The following is a 27,489-nucleotide window of genomic DNA, read 5'->3' as shown; positions in this document are numbered from 1 at the left end:
CCCAATCCCAGCTTCTGGCAAACAGAGGCTAGGGACACCATTCCTGTCCATCCTGGCTAATAGCCATTGATGGACCTATCTTCCATGAATCTATCTAGCTCCCTTTTGAACCACGTTATAGTATTGGCCTTCACAACATCCTCCGGCAAGGAGTTCCAGAGGTTGACAGTGCATTGTGTGAAAAAGTACTTGCTTGTGTTTGTTTCAAACCTGCTACCTATTAATTTCATTTGGTGGCCCCTTGTTCTTGTATTATGAGAAGGAGTAAATAACACTTCCTTATTTACTTTCCCTATACCACTCATGATTTTATAGACCTCTATCATATCCCCCCTTAGCTGCCTTTTTTCCAAGCTGAAAAGTCCCAGTCTTATTACTCTTTCCTCATACGGAAGCCGTTCTATACCCCTAATCATTTTTGTTGCCCTTTTCTGAACGTTTTCCAATTCCAATATATCTTTTCTGAGATGGGGTGACCACATCTGCCCGCAGTATTCAAGGTGTGGGCTTACCATGGATTTATATGGAGGCAATATGATATTTTCTGTCTTATTATCTATCCTTTTCTTGTTGATTCCCAACGTTCTGTTCGCTTTTTTGACTGCCCCTGCACATTGAGTGGATGATTTCAGAGAACTATCCACAATGACTCCAACATCTTTCTTGAGTGGTAACAGCTAATTTAGACCCCATCTTTGTATATGTACGTCAGTTAGGATTATGTTTTCTAATGTGCATTATTTTGCATTTATCAACATTAAATTTCATCTGCCATTTTGTTGCCCAGTCACCCAGTTTTGTGAGATCCTTTTGTAGCTCTTCGCAGTCTGCCTGGGACTTAACTATCTTGAGCAGTTTTGTATCATCTGCAAATTTTGCCACCAAACTGTTTACCCCCTTTTCCAGATCATTTATGAATATGTTAAATAGGACTGGTCCAGTACAGATCCCTGGGGGACACCACTATTTACCTCTCTCCATTCTGAAAATTGATCATTTATTCCTACCCTTTGTTTCCTATCTTTTAACCAGTTACCAATCCATGAGAGAACCTTCCCTTTTATCCTATGACTGCTTATTTTGCTTAAGAGCCTTTGGTGAGGGACCTTGTCAAAGGCTTTCTGAAAATCTAAATACACTGTATCTGCTGGATCTCCTTTGTCCGCATGCTTGTTGATCCCCTCAAAGAATTCTGGTAGTTTGGTGAGACATGATTTCCTTTACAAAAACCATGTTGACTATTTCCCAGCAAATTATGTTCATCTATGTGTCTGACAATTTTGTTCTTTTACGATAGTTTCAACCAATTTGCCTGGTACTGAAGTGAGGCTTACTGGCCTGTGGTTGCCAGGGTCACCTCTGGAGCCCTTTTTAAATTGGCATCATATTAGCTATCCTCTAGTCATTTGGTACAGAAGCTGATTTAAATGATAGATTACAGATGACAGTTAATAGTCCTGCAATTTCACATTTGAGTTCCTTCAGAACTCTTGGGTGAATACCATCAGGTTCTGGAGACTTGTTACTGTTTAGTTTATACAATCACAAGTTGTTGTCACTTAGCCTGCTCCCCCTTTCCCTTCTGAGACCTCTTCAGGAGTTTGTTTGTTTGTCAATATAAATCTCCAGTATGCATCTAGTCCAGTCTAGTAAACTTCTGCATCTAGTCCAGTGAACACAGGCTGTCTCCATGGATGTCCACAAACATCTCATAATAACGACAGTCAGCTAGTTCTTAGCTTTCAGCAGAGACCACACACAACCCTCCTTTTGTGAAATATTAAGAAGATGTTCAGACCTGCCTGGGTCTGTCTGTAACACCTAGCTCCTGGGGTCAATTGATTAAATGAGAATCTCAACTCTCATTTTTTTATTCTGAAGTAGTTTTCTAGCCCTTCTAGTTGCAGAGGAAAGCTTGGAAATGTGACCTGAGTACACCCTAAGGCTCAAATACCAGGAGGCAAAGGAAACTTTAAAAATCAGGAGGATTTTTAAGCCAATCTCATGATTTTGCTGCCCTGGCTCATGATATGTGGATGCTCTGGGTAATGGGGAAATAGCAGAGGGTCTAGGTGGAAGAGGGGTGGAGAGGGGTTTCAGGTACCTGTTGTGCAGAGGAACAAGAATTGGACCAGATGTGGCCTGGAGGGTGATACTGATTTCAGAAAGAGGGAAGAATTGCAGGGAGAGTGCTGTTCTGAGCAGCTGCTAGTTGGCAGACCTGGAAGGGGAGTCAGTCCCCATTGTGACTGCCTGCTTTGTTAATTCCTTTCTGTTCTATTTTTGTAGCAGATAGAAGCTTAGGCGTAACTGTAGTCTGTCTCAGGCAGAGCACCAGGGGCTAAAAACTATAATTACAGCTCCAGTTATGACCAAATAAAAATATTGGGACACAAGGGACAAAATTTTCAAATTTGGATGTTTTAAAATCTATGGATCTTCTTAACTTTAGGCACCCAGATCTGACAATGTTGGCCATTGCTCTTTAAATACTAGAGAACAGAAATGTGTTCCTCTAGTTCTGAACCTTTCTGCACATTCCTACTTTTAGATTCCAATATTCAGTACCAGTTTCTAAAAAGGATTGGAGGTATCTCCAGAAGAACCAAAAAAAAAAAAAAAACCCAATCCTCCTTTCCCTCCAATTTGTATAAAAGAAATAGACACCGTCCTTGCAACCTTGACTGTAATTTATTATTTTTCATTGGCTCTGTTATCACTGTCTGAGTGTTACTGAAAATTGTGACTGCACCCAAAATTAAAAAGCCCTCCTATAAATTAAATAAGACCATCTGTCAGGAATGATCTTTGGCTGGTTGGTTGCAATACTGGGAGATGAAAATCATTTTTAAAATTAAGAGCAAAACTTTCTTGAGTTTACTTCCACACATCATGATATGAAACTGAAAACGAATTTCACAGCACAGCGGAGAGATTGGAGGGTCACAGGGTCAGCAGACACTGAGTCAGAAAATACAGTGTCACAAACAGCAGACAGCATGATTCACAGCAAATAATTCAGTTGCTCAGAAAAGGAAAAGTGATTTTCATATCGCTCCTGACTCAAAGCTAGGAGAACTGATAAGAAAGTGGCTCTACCACTTCCAGCACAAATATCTTTCCCATATGCTTCTGCTTCACTTCAAGCAGATCTACATAGGAAACAGCTGAGTCACAAATAGTTTTCATGAGACACAAGGATTTATGTGAGAAGAAATAATTTGCCCCAAATCATCAGTGGTTATGAAGCAATACTAGATCATGGATGAGAAAATTCTTATATTCCTTCATTGTTGTATGCCGTGTTTTTGTGGCTGTGTTGGTTCCAGGATATTAGAGAGACAATATGGTTGAGGTAGGGCCCTATGAAATCTTCATTAACGAGAACGTGGATGGAATCGCGGAATCAAAACAATAACACAGAATCCAGTGCTTAAAAAAACAACAAACCAACCCAGCACAATACAAAAAATAAAAATGTCTCCTTGCTGCAGCCCCGGTGCCAGAGGAGCTCTCTCTCCCCAGCCCCTGTCCCAGGACCAGAGGAGATGGAATTAATATTTTTTTTAAATGGAAAAAACCAAAATCAGAAAATAATAAATCCAAAAATCCACAATAATGTACTCAGAGTGTCACAGCTAAATACAAGGTGGAACAGATGTTTAGCATAAGTAGTTAAAATATATTTCAAGGGACCAGGGCTGAGAGGTCAGATATAGAGTGATCACTTTGTGAAAAGTGTTCACCTGCAGGTGATGTGGTATTTTTTGTCTTTTATCATTTTTCTGTGTGAGTTCATTTGAGAACATGTCATGTTCCTGTTCTAGCTATGGACTGGCTACAGCTTGCTTATACACACCAGATGTGTTTATCATAAGACTTTTTTAATGGTCTGCCAGGTATGGCCGAGGTTCATTTAAGTAAGGTGGTTTTATAGACAGTGCTTCCTAGTGGCTAAACAGTATAATAGTTTAGCATTCCGTTACATCTCCGCCTTTAAGTTCTACGTTCCTAACATTTACAATATTTACACTATCAGGCTGTCTTTGAGGTTCACTAGAGATCAGTCTAAGTGTCTCTGAACAGTACGGATTTTCTAATTTCGTGACCCAAAAGCATAAAAGCTTGGTCATTTGACCATCCATTAGTTGTAGTGACCAGCTATGGTTGGTTTGAAATCCTTGAGTCGTCTTCTGCGTTGCCATGTGCAGAGTTTGCTCTGTTTCTGAGGAACAAACTGTAGATGTCAATGGTTTCTGCTGAAGTCTCCACTGTTGGTGTAGTGGGGCAGTCACCCTGCTCCGGCTCAGAAAGGGTTAAAAGCCAGCCCTTGGAGAGGGCTGGGGCAGAAAGCCAATAAGAAAAGGCTGGGAGGCAGCCAATCAGGGCCAGGCTGGGCCCTATAAAAAAGCTGCAGGGCCAGAAGGCAGTCAGTTTCTCTCTAGCTTTGGAGAGAGATGGATCTAGCTGCCTGAAGGAGCAAAGAGTAACTTGGACAGAGCGGTATTGGGGAATGGGTAGGCTGAGCTGTGGAGCTCAGGCCTGGTGACTTCCCAGGCTAAGGCCTGACAGAAAGGCCTAAGGAGGTACTGGGGCTGCAGAGGTGCAGCCTGGGGATAGGCAGAGGCAGCTGGTCCAACCCGCTTGCCAATGATGACTGGCCAACACAGACTGCAGTTTGCCCCAGAGAAAGGGGGCTAGATGACGACTGGCAGTAGCCACTGAGGCAAGGTGGGCATAGGGGGAGGGGATTTCCCTGGGAGGGAAGACCTAGAATATGGGGGCACTGCTGTGGGGCAGCACCCCAAGATAAGAGGGTCTGGGGGGGATGCAGGGGCCTGAGGCAGGAGAGACACCAACCAGCAGGAGGTGCTCTGGGTACTGGAATTGAGCTAATTCCTGGGCGACCAGCAGGAGGTGCCATGCGGTGAGTGCTCAACCTGCTACAGCTGGTCTTGGTCACAGGTGATCTGGGTGCGAAGTTCTTTTCCTTTACAACAGCTGGAGTTGTCCATTTTCTCCATCCAATTTGTCATGAACATGGTCACCAGGTTCTGGACCTGGCAGCTCTCTAACTGAGTGATGTCTGTAGTAAAATTGTTCATAAGCTCTTTTAGCCCTTTTATCCAGTTTGTCTAATCGCTTCCTGTCTGGCCACTTTGGAAATTTGTTCTTTTCCAAAGCTGGGACAGTAGTTCTGAGTCGTGCTGGACTATATTCAGTAGCCACTAATGGTGTTGATCTGTAACTCAGAAGAGCAAGGAATAGATCTTCCTGCTTCAGAGGCAGCTCTGGGGGTGGGGAGGCTTGTGAAGGCTATTGCCATTCCAAAATTTACCTTAGTGCCCTCCCCCCCATAGCAGAGCAGAGAGAGCAGTGGCTGCTGGCCAGGTGCCCAGCCCCAGCAGCAGCGCAGGAATAAGCCTGCAAATGCTCCTATAGATATCACTGAAACAGACACACTAGAAAGGCAGCAAAACAGAGAAGGCCCAATTCTGCACTCAATTATGCCCATGTACCCCTTGAAGCACAATGGCCAAAGTTAAATAGGCCGGATTCTCCAGTCCTCTAAGACCACTTTGCATCACATAAGCATAATCTGTACTATGTGACTTTAAAGCAGCTGGAGAAGGCCTGTGAACTTCACCACCTCCTACACCAGCAGCTTCTTCAATCCCATCCAGTATAATGGGCAAAAGAGGACGTGTCAAGGGCCTGCTGGGAGTGGGCCATGGGCAAATCAAAGCCAGTGACTTTGCACAGATGTAGCTGAGAGCAGCATTACCTTAGTTTATTTCCTACATGGAAATGGAAACAAGCGAACTGGCTAGGATATAAACATATATTTTCAAGCTTCTAAAAGGGGTTCTCCCTACAAGGCAGTGGTGGAGGGGAGTTAAAATAAAGAACAATACATAGGTATGTAGTTACTAGGAGTGCCTTTTTAAATTTAAACAACTGAAATTAGTTAATCCCCTGTGTTCCAATGCATATCATTGCTTTCCATTGGGTGGGTCTCTCCTGAAATAACTAACTCACAAAGGAAAATGTTCGTATGTAATTAGGAGGCTAGTTCAAACATATCTAGATAAGAGATCACCACATTATTTACTTACACTGTCTATAGATTCCCTTTTTTGTGCTACAAAAATGGAATATTGTTTGAAAGGACTGTGCGCAAAGTTTTTATTTCAATAATGTTTTGTCTCTTATCCTAGTCATTTTACATTCTCTTTATAAGTAACTGTAGAACATATCCTGCTAAGAACCTGCCTTTGGGTGAACCAGAATTTCCTTTTTAAAAAAGTATTAGTTTTTTTTTTTGTTTTTTTTAAAGTGGGTTAGACACATTTTCAGGCTTTTCTGAAGAGCTAACTGATTATCAGTGCTAAACTGAAATGCATCTTCTTACTGAGAAACTGGATAATTAGTTGGTTTAAAAAAATAAACAGGCAATAAAAATAGGGATAAATAGAAATAGGAGAGAAATAAAGAAGGACAATTTATCATAAAGAAAATAAACCATTGACAGGATCATGGAAAAAAAGTATTTCAGAAAAAATATTTGAAGACTTGCATAAAATACACACCAACATGCTTGGTTTAAAAAAAATATGGACATTTGTGTAGCCAGGGCTAAACCGTGGGTCTGGGTCTTAATTGAGTTTTATTCTTTACACAGAGTGAGGTCAATTAGAATGGATCTGACTAAAAACAGTATACGGGTCTCAGGATTTGTTGCTCAATTAACACCTTTAAAAATACTGTAAGGACTATCACCCTCAAAATATTGAAATACAAATATCTCCAATATGAACCACAACTACCAGATTCAATTTCTGATGACACCATGAAATATGTGAACAATCAAAAGCAGAAAATCTGACATGCTAATGAGAATTAAATAGTCGTAGAAGAATCCATATTTTACATGTGTAATCTCATAAACCCACTTACCTTGCCCAAGACTTTCATATTTTCAGTCACCTCATAAATTTGAATGAGTTGTCTTAAGTTCGGATGGATCAAAAGTAATAAATAATGAGGCCGTGATGGAGACAGGATATAACACGCAAGCAGTTGTTTGAAATAGCAGTAAGTGTGTACAGGGAACTTGACCACAAAAAGGAGAAAACATGTTGTCCCAGTGATAGGGTAAGCTCCCAGTTAAGTGGTTGAAAATATTAGTCTTGGGCTAGTGAAGAGGGTGTACAGAATACAAATTCAAGCCATGAATTCCACGACAGCTGATTATTTCTGGTCCCAGGTTACAGAAGCGAAATTGCCACAGGTTGTTTCTCCCAAATGTCCATAAAGGAAGGAAGAGCTGTCATTGTCACAACTCCCCTAGACCTGCTTGTGACTCCATGAACTAAATCCTTGGCATAAATTGAGTGACTCAGTGGATTTACTGCATAGATACATTTAACTCAGTTTGTTTGTTTTTTTTAAAATCTGCGCACCAAAAGAGAGGCTTACTAAAAGGATGAGCAGGGTGAGACAACAAATGTGCCGTTCCCGAATAATAACTTATTTGCTTGTAAAAAGCAAAACACAACACAAAACGTTTAGTGCAAGCACCACAACAATTGATTAAAATGAATTATGGAAAGTCAGACGAGATAAAGCAGATTGAGCAGGACGTTAAACAAAGCAGTCAGTTGTTTGTGAACTCTGTGGTTCAAAGCATATAAGCTGTAACAGTGCCTTGGGCCTTCAAAAATGTATTAATTATAATGGAATCATTTCATTTTGCTGATATTTAGTAAGCAGGAGTTCACAGCTATCCTGTACAGAATCTGCACACACCTTTGTGTACATGTTTGTAGTCCAAACTTATACCCTTTTCTAGGGTTTGGCTTTATTAGTAACTAAAATAATAATAGAAAAACGTTAGCTTAAGCCTTTTCCCTGCAGGACCACCTGTGTCCCAGCCTTTAGTTGCTTCTGCGAGAGAGATATTCTGACCCTATCAAAGCCAGGTTGGAGTTAACAAAATATATTTACCACTCTACCTGAATCCTGCACTTTTATGTAGGGTTCAAGCACCTGACCTCAAGACACAAAACGTTCCTTCATCCCTTGGCAGGGTTTTAGAACCTATTTCAAATTTGCTTTACTAAAAGAAAACCCGAGAGAGCTTTTGACGCTGGACCTGAGACTGGTCTCTTATGCTGATTTTATTGGAACTACTGATTGTAGTAACTGAAACTGCATAATACTTCTACAGAATGGAGAAAGTAAATCCCATGAAGGTATGAGCAGAGTAACAGCTGACCACTACCCACTGCTAAAGATTTGCATTTGTACCTGAATGATGCACTAAAGCATATGTGATAACTAATTGAATTTTTGTTTCATGGGATGGGTCTCTGCAAAATTTGAGAAACTGATTTAGACCCACAAACTCCAAATACTATTTGAACCATACATGGTATAAGTTTAGTAAAAACAATTGAGGATAAGAATTGTGGTACTCATGAAATGTCTCTGCTATTATTGTGTCCTGTTTAGGGTGGGAGTAAGATACTCCGCGTATCAGGTATGGCCCAGCTGAGGGGCTTTTTTGTTTCTTCCTAGACCGTGTCAATAGGAGCAACAGTCTGTAGTTTACTGTAATTCATGAACAGGAAGGAGATTGTTACAGTACTGTAATAGCATATTGCAATCTAGCATTAAATGTATAGTCTCTGATTTGATTACATGCTGAGACGTTTAAGGTCTATCTTCACCAGCTAGCTATTATTGCTTTGCATCAAAGAGCTCTTGGGAGGAAGAGAGAAATAGGATAGTGAAGGGAGAAACTCTCAATGTGTTGGAAGATCAGTCTGACTTGCTGCTCTAAACTGTGAATGTGAATCAGATGGCTGGGATCAGCTAACTTAAGCTACAAATGTGGGCCAGATCCTCAGCTGCTGTAATCTGGCATAGCTCCACATGGAGCTACACTGATTTACCCTAGCTGAAAATCTGGCTCTGAGAGAATAGTCTTTCTTAGTATTTTGACTCCTCAGTTTCTGGTCCCCATCAGAACCAGGAAGGTTAGAGGTAAGTGAATATGAACATCAATGGAAAAAACAGACATCCGCAATTTTTCTGAGCTTAAAAAAAGGTTTGGGTTGAATTTTGGGTGAAGGTCTGCATCTGTCTGTACTTTATCTGAACTAGTTTATAAACATCCCTAGGACAAATCCAAGGCTGGAATGAGAGGGACAGTGGGGAGCAGAGGAGAAAGTCAAGTGCCCTTTGAAAATACACAGATCACTGGTACAGAACCACTAGCACATCAGAGAGGTTCTGTTTATACGTCACTACAAATAAACTCTGACAGTAAGCAGCAATTGTGCTAAGTACATATTGCTTTCTGTGCATAAGTTCTTCTAACATCATTCTTGCATTTGACAGGATTTATTGGTTTGTTCTCCTTAGAGTTCCTTTTATTGTGGCAGTTTGTCATGTACACTTTTAAGGTAGGTGAAACTATTGGTTGAGCAGCATCTTATTGTTCGTTATTTGCAGTAGTGGCTAGAGGCCCCAATTGGGTATTGGGGAGGTCTTACAAAATGCCTGATCCCACATAGGTCTTACCCTTACCCACTATGAAGAAAGGAAAATGTCCACATGCATTTTGATGTTTTTCCAAGTAAATAGTTTACTCATCAGTTCAGATTCTCAGATAACTAATGATTTAAGATCTGCAATGGGGCACCCAAAAGCAAAGTCTATCATTTAAGTAGGGTGGATTGTGTTGCGTTTTTTCTTCATAGAGAAAATTAAAGAGGATCTGTCAGCATGACCTTTATTTTGGATAAAGAGAACAGCAAAACATAAAACAACAAAAGTAAAGAGCCAAGAGAGAGCACATAGTGTATATGCCTCCTCTGTGCTGGTCTGCATTGAAATGAACACAAAATGGGTGCATGGCTCTGTAGAGATTTAAAGGTGCAATGCACTGAAAACAAAGGCATTAACGTTGTAATTATAATATACCAAGATTTACTTACGCTCTTTCTTGCTCTCCACCCTTCAATTTTTGAGAGCTTGAGTGACTAAGAGTTATCAGTTTCACTATTACTTTCAATTTTGCATTTGAAAATATTGGAAAAACCTGAGATACAAACTTAAATCTGGCATCCTTACCATATGGTTTCTAAGTACATGACAAATGAATAAATCAGGTGATTGCAAGAAGAAAAGGGATACTCTCTTGTGTTTAAGGCACTGGACTGTGCCCCAGGTGGAGAAATGTTTCTGTTCCTGGTTCTGGCACAGATTTTTCTGTAATGTTGGTCAGAACTATCATAATGCATACACACAATAAAGATAAATTAAAGATGCATGAGCAACCTTAATTCTGGCATGTCTTAACTTCTGACTGCTTGGCTTTCCAATTTTAATATATTTAATATATTTTATATAGATATTAATAATTTTGGTATTCCATGTCAATGTAATTTCTTTGCTCTTTTATGAAATCTGTAGCCAAATGTTAGTGAGAGTGTAAGGAAAGCATGTGTGACCTGTACCTTCACCATCAGAGACATTGGAGAGAACAGAGGGATGTAAATAGCTCTAGTGGTTTCCAGCAAATGCTGGACAGACGATAGAATAATTTTAATATTCTGATGTTCTGCTTGGCCGTCACCTGGGAAGAGCAGCCTTCTCCTCTTCTCTTCCCAACACACGCACACACATGAAGCGAGAGGGCCGACTGATGCTTCAGTCAGAGGATCCAACCACACAGAGTGGTTCAAAAAGGTCATTTCTATATCCTGTGATGATTTCTTTAAATGAGTCATGGAAAAGATCAATACTTTTCTGCCTTAAGTAGTAATCCTTTTTTCTAATGTTGTACTGATCTGCTGAGGCATTCTGGGCACATCACACAGCACTTTTACCATTTGTAAAGCACTGATCCAATCAGAAAAGTTGTTGGGCTTAAGCCACCATGGCATTAATCCAGTTTGAATTTGGTGTATCTCCCACACAAGCAGTATTGTCATATGTGCCTCCCTGTCGGTGACCACACCACAGCCCCTTTTGGGATGACTGCAGTCATGTTAGGGCTATTGGTTTGACCAGCATCCATTGTTTATCTGGCACAATGTGGTTTGACTAGAAACCCAATGCATGGTGCACTGGGATGCTTTGGAGTTGTTTATATGAGATATTTAACTCTTCCAAGGTTAAAGACCCATTCCCACAGTCTTGAGGTAGACAAGACTCCTTAGCATGTTAATTCAAGGCTCCAAATAATACAGGAAAAAGCATTATTTTTCTGGGTTTAATGCTAAGAATTTTTTTGCATCACCAGTGACAACATTTCAAATTTGTGGCAGTTATTTTTATATTTATTTGTATTGATGTAAGGTCTAGGAGCCCTAGACATGGACTGGGACCCTATTGCACTTGGCACTGTACAAATGCTGTTTCTTAGAGGACACATTTTCAGCTTTGGCCTCTAAGTACACAAAATGTTATATAAAATGTATATGCAATCCGAAACTCTGCAAACTGCTTAAGCAAACTTCAGGATGTAAATGTCCAAAGAGCAACTATGTCTGCTTCAAAATGTGAAATGCTTAGTAAAGTGCACATCAAAAGACCTTATACGTAAATGTACAGGCCCGGATGGTAAACCTTAAAGTCGCACACAGAGGTGAGATTTCATCCCTCCTGTATGGCAGAGTTGGGCAGCTGACTCCATACCACCTTCCCCCATTTCTATGCCATTCTAGTAGTTGACGGTTCAACTCTACCCCAGGCAGAATGATCTGAAACAAAAACCACAGGGGAAGAATGCTCTGGACTAAAGTCATTAATGACCTAATGAAACCTAAACCAATTTAATTAGGGAATGTACTTTGCAAACAGTGACTTTTGCTCTACAAAATAGGTTTATGCATATTTTACTCCAATATCTGTGGATGCTCAATCTTTAGAATTTACTATGCAAAGTCTGTTGGGGGCATTCTGTTCTGTGGAGGACCATTCCAGCTAGAACTGGTTGAAAATTTTGCAACAAAACAGATTTCTTTCTGAAAATGCTGATTCAATTAAATCAAATGTTTTGATGGAAATCAGGTTTCCTGCTCACCTGCATCCCCAGGCTCTACAGCAGCCCACTTGGTGAGGAGCTCAAATGAGAAATTTTCAAAAAATTCTATTTTCAGTTCTTCCAAACCAGATTTTTTTTTTCAAAAAAATATCCTTCATGTGAAATATGTTGCGTATCTGATTTCTTGTTCCATTTGGAATGAAAGTTTTTTTGAAAATGGAAAATTTCCCACAGAATGGGAATTCTGGTTCTTGCACGGTTCTAAGTCCAATACTTTCATACAGGCAGGTGTTAGATTATAAAAAATGTGTGCAGATATTGGTGAGCTGGCAGATGGAAAGTTCAGTTTCAAGTATGTGCCTGTATAATTTTTCATGTTCACTAAGGAAGACAGTAAAACACCCCGAGAAAATGTGCCCCTAAATTTTTATGGGATTATTTCTGTATAATTTTATGACAGCAACTCCACATGTAGGTTACACAGAAAGCTTGACTGTGTATCTTGTTTGAAGTGAGACAGCAAGAGCATCTGAGTGCTGTCTTCCACTGCTATTCACATGATGTGCTAATTAGGTCACTGATAGAATCAAAGATACAGAAAACTGGAGTCACTGCTCAAAACTGGCTTCCTTGTATAATCACTGTGTTTTGGTTTAATTTGTCTAAAAAATGTTCTCATGTCTCTGCTAACATTATCCCTGCAAAGCCAGACTGCACATCAAGAAAGCAGAGCGGTGCACATATGAACGTTTTGTGCAGCTGGCAGAGTGTTCAGTATTTATCACTGCAGAAAACTGGCGTGTGATTGCTTACTCCCAAGGCTTTTGCTTGGTTTATACCTTGAGTGACTGGGGAATCTATCAAATTTGTTTTCTATTGAAACAAATATATTCTGTCATAACCATGACTAAAGAGGGAGGTAGCAAACAAACTGATATTAAATCTGCACCACTGGGTCCACAAAAAGTATACTGTGTAGTACAGAAAAGTGCCCCACCAGTGTGATTTGAGGGACATAAGAGTGGAAGTAAAGACTTTGCAGGAGCATGTGGGGTTGGAAGCTGCTATTTGGCAAGACCTAGTGCATCCCAAAGGCAATTATTTGCTCTTTAGTATTTTTATGAGGTTCAGGGATAAATTAACTCTGGCAGGGATTATTTGAATCCAGAGGAGGGGAGGGGATCCATCAAAGACAGGGATATCATTCCAATTTCCCTTTAGTTTGACGATGGGATTTTAATAAGGTCCTCCCAGAAGCCCCAGGGAGTTGTCTTCAGTGCATCATTACATACATCCTGTTAGTGAGCATTTGAAGTGTTCTGCATTCTTTTTAACTTCAGTACAGTTGTATGTTATAAAATAGAGTGCTAAATGTAATTGCCATTTATGCAGCATTTCAGTAGGAGTAATCTTGGGCTGTGAGGAAAATCAGATTTTAAAAAAAGACTGCAATCACTGCTAATCACACTCTATAGGACTGTGCCGTACTTTGCATCATCTGACAACAAATCACCAAATGGAGAAATACTAACTCTCCCAGTGCACCAGGGAATTCAGATTTCCCTGTAAATATGTATGTCTCCTTCAAATGTTCCTGAAAAAAGAGTTTAATTCCCAGGACAAAATTGTCATTATTACAGACTTAAAGTTGAAATATTTCATTATTTACTTCAGGCAAAAATCTGTGGTGAGAACATGGTAGTTTTCTCAAAACACAAAATCATATCCTGGAAATTCCAAGGTAAGGTTCCACTTTGTAGAAGAAACCAAACCATTAGAAAGTCTGCGGATGCATGGTTAGTCACTTCGACAACCACAGCCTTGCAAACCAAGCACAAAGGAAATACATTCCTTCTCCTCACAACCTGTAGTTTCCATATGCTTTCATTCTTCCCTCCCATTTCAGATGATGTGACCTCCATTGGCTTTCCCTGTTCTGCTCTTCTCAGACTGAATCCACCTTATCCTCCACCTATGTCTCCCTACCTCCCCTTGTTCCATCACAACCTGGGCCATGTACTTTTTGCAGAGCAGGCATTGGACTGCTGTGTGTTTCTAGTGCCTACAGATGACTAACAATGTTCATAATGTGCACATTGACCATGTGGCTTTATTAAATATATGAAAAGTGTGGTTAATATCTAAATAATTCCCAACCCGAAAACAAGTAAGATCAACAGAATAAAAATGAGGCTGCATATTGAGAAAGCAGAGCTCTGCACTTGCACACATGAATATTTTGTGCTTCTGGGCTAGTGTTTAGTATTTGTTACTGCAGAATAATCATGATCAACAGAATAAAACAAATATGGAGTTTCTAGTCAAAGCTGTTTTAGAGCTATGATAGGACAGAAATATATGAATGAATTTTCAGAAGTAAAATCTCATTTTATTTTTGAATACTCATCTCTCCAAAATGCACAAACTTACTTGCTTGAAAATTTCCAAAACCAATCCTCTGAGTGCCAGCATGTGAGATTTTAGATGGTTTGATACTATTTTGCCAAAATTGTGGTGGAATCAATAGTGGGTATTTAATGGGAAGGGTTGGCTTTTTTAGAGAGAATGTGTCTCTCCAAAATTATGATTTTACAAAAATATATAGAGCAGCGAAATTGTCTAAAGCTTGAAAATAATGCAACACAGATAAAACTTTACTTGCAAATAACAAGATGAATATGAATAATTTTAAAAGTTGAAGTTATTAAAAATAAGTCTTGAATTCTGTGCTTAAATCCAAAGCTGCATGTACAGTAGCAGATTTTTTTCTCAAAGCTTGAGAATGATAGGTACAGTGCCTTATCTATATGTTGCAGTGAAATGTACCTGTGTTTTAGTACATTGAATTGCCATTGTATATAATTCAGACCAAAACAATTCAAATAGCTATACTGAAAATTAGGAAGTAAGGTTTGGATTGTGACTAGCCATTCAAGGGACTAATGGAGAATAAAATCCCCACCATTTTAGGTGGTCATGTTAGTGCTCCACTCTTTGACGTTCCAGATATGGAGGGGAAAGGGGAATAAGAGCAGGGGCTGCATGCCCAGAGCAGGGGGGAGGGCATGGATGGGGGGAGAGCAGAGAGAAATTGGGAGAGCCAGCAGAGAGCCAGAGCCCGTAGGAAATCTAACGAGTAGAGGTTAGTTATTTCCATCTGGGAGCAAGGGGAGATCAGGGAAGGAATTATGAATCTGTGAATCACATTCCCTTCCTACAGTGGTTCCTGGGCACAGTGCAGCATAATCAACCCAACCCTAAACCTAGCCATAACACAATTAGTGATCCAGTTTTCACTAGAATCATAGAAATGTAAGTCTGGAAGGGATCTCAGTAGGACATCTAGTCCAGTCCCCTGTACTGAGGCAGGACTAAGTATTATCTCGACCATCCCTGACATTTGCTTGTCTAACTCAGTGCTTAATTTGTGCCAGGGCTTGCCAGGACTGAGCCCCGGCACCTCTAGCCTTGACGGTTTGTAGCCCCAGCATCTCTGGGTTTGCTGCATCAGTTATGAATGTAAAACAAATTGCTTTAGCCCCAGCATCTTTCATTACAAATTAAGCATTGTGTAACCTGTTCTTAAAAACCACCAATGACCGATATTCCACAACTCCCTTTGTAATTTGTTCCGTTGCTTAACTACCCTTACAGTTAGGAAGCTTTTCCTAATGTCTAACCTAAATTTTCCTTGCTGCAATTTAAGCCCATTACTTCTTGTCCAGTCCTCAGTGGATCTAAAGAACAATTTACCAACCTCCTCTTTATAACAGCTTTATAACACTTTTTTGTACTTGAAGACTATCATCATGTTCTTTTCTCCAGACTAAGCAAACCCAGTTTTTTCAATCTATCCTTGTAGGTCATATGTTCTAGACCTTTTTAATCATTTCTCCAACTTGTCCACATCCTTCTCGATGTGTGGTGACCAGAACTGGACACAGTATTCCAGTGAAGGCCTTTTCATATCTTGCTTACAAACAGTCCTGCTACTACATCCCAGAATGATGTTAACCTTTTTTTGCAACAGTATTATATTGTTGACTTATATTTCGTTTTGATCCACTATAATCCCCAGATCCTTTTCTGAAGTACTCCTTCCTTGGCAGTCATTTGCATTTTGTATTTGTGCAATTAATTATTCCTTCTCAAGTGCCCATTTGTCCTTACTGAATTTCATCCCGTTTATTTCAGACCATTTCTCCAGTTTGTCAAGGTCATTTTGAATTGTAACCCTGTCTTTGAGAGCACTTGCAACCCCTCCCAGCCTAGTATCCTCTGGAAACTTTATATGTGTATTCTTAATGCCACTATCCAAATCATTTCTGCAGATATTGAATAAAATTGGACCCAGGACAGATCCCTGTGGGACTCCACTTAATATAACCTTCCAGCGTGACTGTGAACCATTGATAATTACTCTGAGTATGGTTTTCCAACCAGTTGTGCATCCACCTTATAGTAGGTTTCAGAGTAACAGCCGTGTTAGTCTGTATTCGCAAAAAGAAAATGAGTACTTGTGGCACCTTAGAGACTAACCAATTTATTTGAGCATAAGCATTCATGAGCTACAGCTCACTTCATCTTTCGTGAGCTACAGCTCACTTCATCTGATGAAGGTGTAGCTCACGAAAGCTTATGCTAAATAAATTGGTTAGTCTCTAAGGTGCCACAAATACACATTTTCTTTTTGCACCTTATAGTAGGCCTTCTCTTCTGTGTATTTATTAATGTGGCTCTTTTTTAATAACCTGTTTTATAAGAGAAAGTTTTTACCAAATGATTTTTACAGCAGTAGCTTTTTCATGGAGAGTCTTTCCAGAAACACTGGCTAAAAGCATCCTCCAGTCCAAAATAAATTAAATTATGCCTGCAAATGAGTCACAAACCAGTGTAAAATATATGCTTGGAAAGCAATTTAGTAATAGAGGTTTGACATTAAAAATAGTTTGAGTAATTTAAACAGTTTGATGGTGCCTTTCAATGTAGGGGTCCTCCAATCCAAATCACTGCGAATACTATGCTCCTTGAGGAAAATCACTCAGAACTCCATATTAAGGTCAAATTGTGCCTTAAGTAACAGCAATGTAATCCCATTTTATTTTAGTGGATTTATTTAGGGTATGAATCAGCAGGGAATTTGATCTAAATTTGTGTGTAGGAAAGCAGAGATTATATTTACGAGACCATTTTATGCCCATCCCCCCCAGGTTGTGAAACATTTTCAGCATGTCTGCGAAATACATAGGATCTGATTTTTAGCTCTGCCTCAACCAAACATTTGTTTTTGTTGATGCAATTTACTGTCCATAAGTAATGGCTCCCACATTAAATTCAAATACCAGCAGTATTGTCAACGCCAAGCATTCAGAAATCAAGTCAGGCCCCCAAACACCATGAGATTGATTTAAGAATCATGGGATTATTAATCTAATTTAAAATATTTAAAATAATGCATTTTATGTTCTTTTCTTTTGCCTGCTGGTGCCTGAGCCCTTAGGGTCACAGTAGCTTCACATTTTCAAACTTTTCTCTGGAACCATGAGGCCTAGAAACCAACTTTAAAAAAAAAAGAAAAGAAAAAGAAAACCTGAGACTCTTATGCAATCCCTTGATTCCAGTATCTGGGGCCTTAAGAAAAACACCAAATACCATGAGACTTGTGATAAAATCATGAGAGTCGTAATACTCTAGTGGCTAAGCATCTAAGGCTGTGTCTACACTACAAACTTTGGTAGACGCAAGTTACACTGACATAAAACCACAGTTCGTATATCACTTGTGCATTTGCATACTTGGTTCTTTGCATTGTCACTGTGTGCACTCACCAGGAGTGCTTGTGTCGATACACAGTGTGGAGCACCATGGTAGCTATCCCAGTGTGCAAGCCGCCAGCACACTGTCTTTTGGGAAGTTTTGGCAATGCGTGGTGGGGCAGAAACAAGACATGCAGGGGTGACTGGGAGCAAGGGGTCAACTTCCCAGCATGCAACTGTCCCCATCACATAATGTCATCTATATCCCATAATTTTCATGCTTTTTAAAAAAAATCCCAAGAACCCACGTGACTCACCACCCCTTGCTGTCTGCCACCAGTGACAGAAGCATCTAACCTGCACAGCTCTGCCCTATTGTGAAAAGAGTTGCAAGAACGGAATGCATAATCCTCTGGTATTTGCAGAGTCGTAGGAAGAATGGCATCATTGGGGAACTTGACAATTTCTTGGAGGACAGATTGCTGTGGTGTTACCTGGGGTTCTTTCAACCCAGAGCTCTTGGTAACTTTTACTCTGTGTGAGGTGGTGTCAGGAAATAAATCAGGGGAGACACGACCGTCCACGATAGACGGCTGACACAAACAGGACAACACAAGCATGCTTTCACTTAAAGCTAAACTTTACTTAGTCTCAAGCACTTATACACACGTGTGCAACAGGTTAGTAAAACACCCCCAACCCTTGATAATTACCAAAGCTGAGTGTGGCTCTCGAGTGGCACAGCGGTAATCCATCTGCCAGTGGGAAACACAAGAGGCATCCAGAGAGAGAGAGTCCAGTCCTGAAGAGTCCCCCTACCTCAAACTTTTCCCCCTTATTTATACATTAGTAATAGAATGACATGTCCCTTAAAGCAAACTTGTTAAGTAAGCAGTTTCAATGGTCAAGTGAGAGGTTCCTTCTGATTATCAATTAACCAGGTGTGGGTTTTTCCAGAGTTTGCAGCCCTGAGGCCCCAGTAGACATTCCTGGGGCACATTCTGCTCTTCTAAGATGCATGTATCAGCAACTTCAACACAATTCTTATCCGGAAGGACGCGGGGTCAAGCTGCCCTCTCTGTGGCACCCACCCCGCTTGGTTAAACTGAGACTGCTGGATGGCCAATTTACAGCCTGCTGACTTGGCTGCTTTTAGCAATAAGCCATAGTGATTTTAGGCACTTTACTGGTTTGCCAAAGTCTCCCTATACAGTGGGACACATTTGGCACAAAAAGTGAGTGTGTGCTAATAAGATTTGTGTAAGACACAAAGCTGGGAAGTATTGCCAGCATGGCATAGCCAAGATGATCTTGAAACCTGGAGTAACAGAAATGGAATTAAATGTAGTGGTGCAAGGTACAAGATCATGCACTTAGGTACTTACGTTCTGGTTTATAGCAAAAATTCTTGTTTTATCAGTGACTGTGGCAGAGAAAGACCTGGGTTCATTGGTCAATGACAGGATGACTATGAGCCATCAATGTGAGGCAACTGTGAAAAAACCTAATGCAATTCTAGGATGCATGAGGTGAGAGATTTCCAGTAGAGACAAGGAAGTGTTATTACTATTATACAAGGCACTGGTGAGACCTCATCTGGAATACTGTGTGCAATTCTGGTTTCCCATGGTTGAGAAAGATTAATTGAAAGTGGAACAAGTGCAGTGAAGGGCTAGTAGGATGATTAGAGGAATGGAAAACCTATCTTCTGAGAGGAGACTTAAGGAGCTTGGCTTGCTTAGCCTAACCAGAAGAAGGCTGAGGGGAGATACAATTGCGTTCTATAAATACATCGGAAGGATAAACACCAGGAGGGAGAGAACTTATTGAAATTAAGGGTCAATATTGGCATTAGAACAAATGGATATAAACTGGCCATGAACAAGTTTGGGCTGGAAATTAGACAAAGATTTCTAACCATCAAAGGAGTGAAGTTCTGCAACGGCCTCCCAAGGGGAGCAGTTGGTTCAAAAAACTAACTGGTTTCAAGACTGAACTTGATAAGGGGATGGAGGCCAATGGCATGTGGCCTGTCTGCGGCTGCTAGTAGCAAATATCTCCAACGGCTGGAGATGGGGCACAAGATAGGGAGAACTCTGAGTTACTAAAGAGGATGCCTTCCGAGGTGTCAGGCTGCTGGGTTTCAGGGTCTGACTAATCACCGTATATAGGGTCAGAAAGGAATTTCCCCCCAGGTCAGATTGGAAGGGACCCTGGGTTTTTTTTGCCTGCCTCTGCAGCATAGGGCACAGATCACTTGCTGGTATGAATTAGAGGAAATGGTGGATTATCTGTAACTGAAAGTGTTTAAATCATGATTTGAGGACTTCAGTAACTCAGCCAGAGGTTAGGGGTCTTTTACAGGAGTGGGTGTTTGAGACTCTGTTGCCTGTGATGTGCAGGAGTCCAGAATATAAGATCATAACGGTTCCTTCTAGCCTTAAAGTTTGAGTCTATAAAACAATATGCATTGGGTGAGTGAGCTCGGAAGAGACAAGAATAAGAGACCACGTCAATATTATTTAAGGGAAGGGGAATTCTAGCTGCCTTGTCCTGATGTGGCTTTGGATCCTCATTCGTGCTAACCATGATTGTAAACTGTGCTCACACATCATGCTAGCACAGGCTGCTTCAGTGAGTGGGAAGCCCCGCCTCCGAATCTCTGCTTGGTTTCTTGCTGTAGTCTGTGCAGTACCATCGTCACACATCAAGAATGCTCGTAATACTCCATTATTTGGCAAAACATGTAGCAGCAAGAATATATTTTTCTACTGTAGGATGATCTAGCAGTATATTTATCAGATTTCTAAGATGCAGGTAGACAGGAAACTCCAGGTTATCTCAGAATCAGCACATTTAACTGTATCCTGATCTGACCTCTTTAGGTTTATATCTCTAGATTTATAAATCTCTAGATTTATAAAACCAGGTTTGCAGACACTTTACTACAGGGTTAATCTGGATTTTGCTATCCATTCCTCTTTCGCAGAAGCAGTTTCCATGCCGCTCATTTAAAAATCCTCTGTTCGTTTAGCACCCCTTCCTTCCAATTCAGATTAATTTTTTTCACAACTTCCCTTGGAGTTTGGCTATCAGCAGAATTTGTAAGAGACAACTGAAGAAAAGTCTCATGAGAACCTTAATTGGTCATCCCTATTTGAAGTAATAAACACAACATAGTGTATAAGGAGCAGACTGCTAATAAATGTTTAAAGAATCAGAATACCAAACACTTGTATCAATGTGCTAGAAACCCCAGTTGCTATTTAACAGCATAGTTGTAACTGCAGAGTGCCTGATCCCTTTCTGAGACTCTCCTGGCAACCTGTGTTCATATAGTCAAAGCACTGCTGGATGGGCTTTGTGGTTTGAGAGTGTTGCAGGGCTAATCCCTCTGGTTCTTTGATTATGAGCATGTGCAGAGCAGCCCAGCGTACGGCATGTGCATGTAGAGCTAACACAGAGCCTTGTGTTGCAATGCCATGTTTCCGTATGTGTTCCAGCAACTGAAAAACATTTGGGGAGGCTGCCTGCTTTATTGACTATCTGATGTTTTCTTGTTTCTGTTTCAGCATTCAGGATCATTCCTTCAACAATACAGCATTAGCAGAGTAAGTGAATAAATATATATACCTGTACCATTAAATAAGAATATGTTAAGCAGGGCAGAGAATAATTTTAAATACTATTTCCAAAGTGAAAAAGCTTTTTGTAACATTTTATGGGGCACGGTCTTCTGTGATTTTAATATTTATTGAAAATATGCTGAATATGATATAAAACAATATTTACATATGGTTAACTATCCATTAGCAATGGGGTAGCATTATGAAAGAATATCTTTGTTGCTGTTTTCTGCCTTATATATCTTACATGTGTTTGAATATATGATTGTATGTATACTGTACATCTCATGAGAAAATATTGCTAATTCTTCTTACTGATGATCATGACAAGCAAAAGTGTCAGTTTTCTAAGAGCACATGGGCTATGCTTACTGTCAGCATTGGCAAAAAATATTCGTTAAGCATGTTTTGAGCAAAACACTACATTATTTAGACAGGTTCAGTATCTGAATGCAGTTTCCCTTTGCAATTAATGCAGTAAACTTTTTACACGCACTTTCCCCCCACTTTGGTTTTAAAGAAATATGTTTTGGCTTTTTATCTTAAGAAGGTGGACAGACAGCAGAACAGTAGAAAACATCGTAAAGTTACAAACACTGAGATGCCATTAACAATTTAAAAATTAAATATACTTCTGGTTTTCCTTAAAGGAACATGCTTTAATTTCAGATGTGATTATTCTGTATTATTCATTGACATTAGTATAGCTCTTTTTGGCTCTGAAAAATATGCATTGTGACCCTGTTTGTGTATTTTATCCCCAAATTTCACACACACTTGATTATATTTCAGAAGACTGCTCAGCTAAATTGTGGCCAGCAGTTTGTCAGAAGGGAGATAATTTTATAGATTAGCTTGCATGTAAGGTACATTTCACATTGCCGAAATGCTGGGAATAAAAAGCCTAAGTTGATTATGAGCTGTTTGCTAAAATGTTGCAGGGGATATTATATATTTTGAAAGCAGTGGAGGTTGTAACTCAGTTTGAGCAATCCATACGTCCTGTCAAACTGACTAGAGAAGAACGGATGTAACATTTTTCTAGGGGTCCAAACACCTTTAACCTCCTATATACCTCTCTCTTTGCTTCATGTATGTATTTTATCCCATTTTAGTAGTGCTACAGTAATCAGCATGAAATTAAATGGCATAAAAATCAGAAAATGGTTTTTAATATTATTTTTAATTAGTTTTGCCACTATACATTTCTACCTTTAAATGCTGTATTGTGGGACAGCGAGGTCTAAAATGAAGGACAACATGTGGGACTTTCCAAATGAGGGACGAAGTAGGACATCACATTTTTAATACTTTCCCCACCCCTTCTCAACCTCAGTCCTTCAATGGCTCCTTTCTCTTCCTCAGCCTCAGGGCTTCCCCCTGCCTGTGCACATCTTTGCCTTTCCCCTGGTCATGCCACTAGGACCAAAGGTGCAAGTCTTTCTCTGCCAGGCTTCCTGTCACCATCTAGAGGAAGCATTGCAGAGAGGCCTGCTTTGTAGTGCCAGTAAGCCCCACACCTCCTGGGTGTGGTGTTCTGTTCCATCTAGTGGGGGTGGGGGAAGAGACAGAGAGAGAGAGAGATTGATTTGATTGAGCTACAGCCTTCGCTAAGAGCTGGTTGGCTTTTAGCTCATGTAGTAGAGGCTCTTGCACTAAGCTCCAGAGGCCTCAGGTTTGATCCCGATGTCGGCGTTACAAGCGGGGGCTTGTCCGGGATTTCAACTGGGAAGTCTCTGAAGCTCGGAACGCGCTTCCTCAGCTAGGGGAAATATGTAACCCACACACCACCTGGGTGTGGTGTTCTGTCCCATCTAGTGGCACCGAGACCACTTAGAGGTTGAGTCTGCTCTACAGCCTTAGCTAAAAGCCAAAGAAAAGGACTACTTGTGGCAGAAATAAATTTGTTAGTCTCTAAGGTGCCACAAGTTCTCCTTTTCTTTTGAGAATACAGACTAACACGGCTGCTACTCTGAAGCTAATAGTCAGTTGCCTTTTAGCTCATGTGGTAGAGGCTCATGCACTAAGCTCCAAAAGCCTCAGGTTTGATCCCGCCCGCCGACGACTGGGGTCTGTTGGCGTTACCCTTCCTCCTCCTTTTCCCTATTGGCAGTGCTAGTGTATGTGCACAGCAGCCACTACTGCAGTGGGACCTGGTGGCAACCGGGCAGAATAGCAGGTCCTTGGTCCAAAGGCATCTGAGAAATGGTATATCCCACTTAGTGTGGGGCACTGGAGAAGTTTGCTAGAGCACAGTAGAAACAGAACCCTGTTTTCACATCGAATTTGTCCTTTTTTTCTTTATTTTTAGCAAGTTGATAAACCCTGGGGGCTTGAAACATTCTTTTAAAAAACCTGCTTGGGCCAGAATTGTCAAACTTGGGTGCTAAAGTTAGACGCTTTTATCCCTACTTACGCATTGAAATAAAAGATGGCAGATTTTCAGAGGTTCTGAGAACACACAGCTCCCATTGACTTCAGTGCAAATTGTTCATGCTGCGCACTTCCGAAAATGAGGTCACTTCTATTTAGCAGAGTAAATGAGGATCTAGGTACCTAACTTTAGGCATCCAATCTTGGTCTTACACTCTGAAGCACAATTCTGTTGCAAGGGGCAGATGCTCCAGAATCCTACAGTACACAGGACCTTGATATAAAACATCAAATTTCACTTTTTTCCAGGGACCTTTCTCAAGATAAGCCAAAAGTCCAGAGCTGCCAGTCTCCTTGTGGACTATATGTGCATCTGGTGAATGAGAAGTTACTGTTTATATCGGGGTGGTCAAACTTTCTGGCCCAAGGGCCACATCGGGGTGCAAAACTGTATGGCGGGCTGGGTAGGGAAGGCTGTGCCCCACAAACAGCCTGGCTTCCACCCCTGCACCCTATCCGCCCCCTCCCACTTCCCGCCCACTGACTGTCCCCCTCAGAACCTCCAACCCATCCAACCCACCCTGCTCCTTGTTCCCTGACTGCCCCCTCCTTGGACACCCCCCCCGCCACTCCCTGTCCCCTGACTGCCTTGACCTATCCACACCCCCACCCCCTGACAGGCCCCCTGGGACCCCACCCCCATCCAACTCTCCCTGCTCCCTGTCCCCTGACTGCCCCCCGGGACCCCCTACCCAACCCCCCCACTGCTGCGCACCACCGCATCATGCCACTCAGAGTGGCAGGAGCTTTCAGCCCCACTGCGTGCGTGGCGACGTGGCTGCAAGGGGGAGAGAACAGCAGGGGAGGGGCTGGGGATTAGCCTCCAGGGCTAGGACCTCAGGGGTCGGGCAGGACGGTCCTGTGGGCTGGATGTGGCCCCCAGGCCGTAGTTTGCCCACCTCTGGTTTATATGCATGTCTTAAATATCATAGCCTCAAAATAGATACAGCTTTCCAGGTCCTCGGAAAGGACAAAGAAGGAACAAATCACAATACATCCACTAAATCCCACATTCTTTGGAAAAACAGTACATAGGAATTGCCATATTGGATTGGATCTGTCCATCTAGTAGCTCTGCTGTCTCTGATCATCTGGTGCCAGATGTGTCAGATGAAGGTCATTAATGGAATAACCTACCATTAAGGGACATCTCCCTGCTCTTAAAAAAAAAATGCTATATAGTGTAACAGTGGATATTTTCATTTTCCATGTAGTGCAATGCACTAATCCTTTTTAAAATCCTGCTAGGGTCTTAGCCTCAAGCAATATCTTGTGACAGTGCATTTCACAGATTAACTTGGTATTTTTTTTTAAACAACATTTTTATCAGTTTTAAATTTGATACCTTTTAATTTCATTGCCCCCTTGTTCTTATGAGCTGAGTAAATAGAAACACCCAATTGTCTTCTCTATGCTATTCATTATTTTGTGTATTTCTATACTGTCCCCCTGGATTAACAGTCCTCATCATATAATGTTCACATAGGTGTCTTATAATTCTGTTTTTATTTATTATTTCAACCAATTACCTGTACTGAAGTAAAGTTCAGTGCTCTGTAGTTCACAGGATCACCCCTGAGCAAACTCGGTGGAACCAACACACAGGGGATTTGCTTAGTAGAGGGGAGAATCCCCAGGGCGTTCAGTTGATGTATGTATGCTGCATCTCTCACAGTCCCTTCATGTAGGGGATGTTCCTGGTGAAGAGAGCCATGGCCACGAGTGCCTACATGCTCTGACTATTCTTGGCTGTCAGAGTGGTCCCTTAGAGCCACAGAGAGCCAGGTATGAGTAAGAGCAGCTCAAACTGGCCACCAGAACAGGAGAAATGTAAAGATGGTATAAAGCTACCTTTTCCTCTGGGTCTCTGTTCCCGTTACAAGCTTAGCTTGGAATGGAGAAACCAGGCCAGTGTAGAGCTTCTATTCAAAGCAGGGTGGAAACCCTATCTACTGGCATTCTTAATTGATTCAGATATGCCCCAGCCAAGCCACACAACCTCCCCACCCAATAATTGCTCCTCTCCTAAACCGGTCCAGGCCTCTCACTTATTTTAGTCTCCTGTGGGGAGCTTTGGTGGCATTCTGCTCCCTTCTGGTGTCTTCACTGGGCTGATTAGCAGGGCCATTCCACCTCTGTCAAGGAACATTATTCCTCTCTATCTCCTCTCCTTGTGTTCTCCCATCTCTTTCCTTTCCCTGATTTTCCCCTTCTAAGTTCCCAACTCCTATCCCCAAATTTTCCAACTGATTTTTCCCTTCCCAATTTTAGATGAAGATTTCTTCTGGCAAGTGGCTTTCTCCCTTTAACACTGGTTAGCTGGAGAGTGGCTCTCAGGGCCACTCCCCTACCAGTATCAAACCATAGGAGAATAGAGGAGGCAATACTCCTCTGACAACAGGAGCTCTATGGAGAGGCTTGCCATTGGAACTGTTTCTGCAACTGCAATGTATTACTCAGTATACATTGCTTCTCTTCCTTGTCTGCAGTTCTATAGGCAGAATCCAAGCATGGGGGTCATACTCATGCCCAATCAAAGGCGCTCAGTAATTTTAAAGAGAAAAAATATTTTTTCCTTTTAAAAGAAATGCACTCAAGGCATCCTCAGTGGGTGCGTTTATTAACTCCTCCCCCTCTCGCCCCCCCTCTAAAAAATAGGTAGGTCAATGTAGGAAGTGTAAACAGCTTGAGAGAGTATCCCTTTAAATAATTTCATCATCAGCTTGCCTGTTGATAAAGATACCAGCAGAAGACTGGCAGGGAGAGGAGCATATTAAAATCTTACCATCAAATTGCCATGCAGGGATACACGTTTATCATTTAACGTGTTCTTTCCAGAGCCAGGCGGCTTTCGTCAATAATTAATTAATCAATTGAATTACAGGTTGCTTCCCACATAATGAATAGATTCTTCTGCCAGCTAGCATCAAGTAATCCAGGCCTGTTAAGTGTTTGTGCAGTGTGAGTATGAGCAGAGGGTGAGGAGAAGGGAGTGGGGGGGCTGGGAGGGGCAAACATTTGTCCAGAATTAATAGAATGGAAGGTAGAATCTTCTTTATATCAGGGTCTAGATGGGAAGAGAAGCCCCCATTGTGCATTGCAGTTTGGATCAGCAGATTGTCTTGCACTGAGCATTGCAAAGTTAATCTATACTTGATGTCATTCTGAATCTCTGGTCAACAGTTGGGTATTTAACTGTTTTTAACTGTTTTTTCGGCATTTTCTCCTTATTATGCTAGTTTTGCTTTAGGAATACTTAATTCTATTGAGATTTGATCTCAATGTTTTGGATTATTTTTCACCTCAGTAATTTAATTTATACTGGGATTTTTTTCCAGTAGCATTACAAAGGCCAACTGCTCTACAACTGTTAATTTCTTTAATAGGTCTTGGAGGAAAAACTGCACTGGTGTGTTAATTACTGTTTATAATACTTTGAGCAAAGTAGGCTATTAGCAATTAAAAAGGAGGATGTCTCCTTTATTTTCTACAATTTTTACAGTAGAAGCTGCATTTTATTTCTAGTAAGACAAAGGAGAGAGAGCAAATGGTGTATCTAATTCTGTAGAAAATCAGATTTTAAAATATCACAACAAACTTTGCAAACAGAGAAACT

General features: G+C 41.0%; 1 protein-coding gene and 1 long non-coding RNA gene across 4 annotated transcripts in view; one reads left to right on the top strand and one right to left on the bottom strand.

The window, feature by feature from the left end:
* Positions 1-18,640, bottom strand: part of LOC311523692 — a 73,478-nt gene extending 54,838 nt beyond the window's left edge. For all 3 annotated transcript variants that reach the window (XR_014712403.1, XR_014712404.1, XR_014712405.1), the window contains exon 1: positions 18,528-18,640. This is a non-coding gene — a long non-coding RNA (uncharacterized lncRNA). The remainder of the gene's footprint in view (positions 1-18,527) is intronic.
* Positions 1-27,489, top strand: part of FAM13C (family with sequence similarity 13 member C) — a 205,485-nt gene that overhangs the window by 89,616 nt on the left and 88,380 nt on the right. Inside the window, exon 7 of the mRNA XM_084633927.1 lies at positions 21,387-21,425. Coding sequence (XP_084490053.1) covers positions 21,387-21,425 — 39 coding nt within the window. The remainder of the gene's footprint in view (positions 1-21,386; positions 21,426-27,489) is intronic.

This window comes from Lepidochelys olivacea (assembly GCF_965140295.1).
Source record: "Lepidochelys olivacea isolate rLepOli2 genome assembly, chromosome: 7".
NCBI classification, from domain to species: Eukaryota; Metazoa; Chordata; order Testudines; family Cheloniidae; genus Lepidochelys; species Lepidochelys olivacea.
The sequence above is the reverse complement of the archived record's forward strand: the minus strand, read 5'-3'. Positions and strand labels throughout refer to the sequence as shown.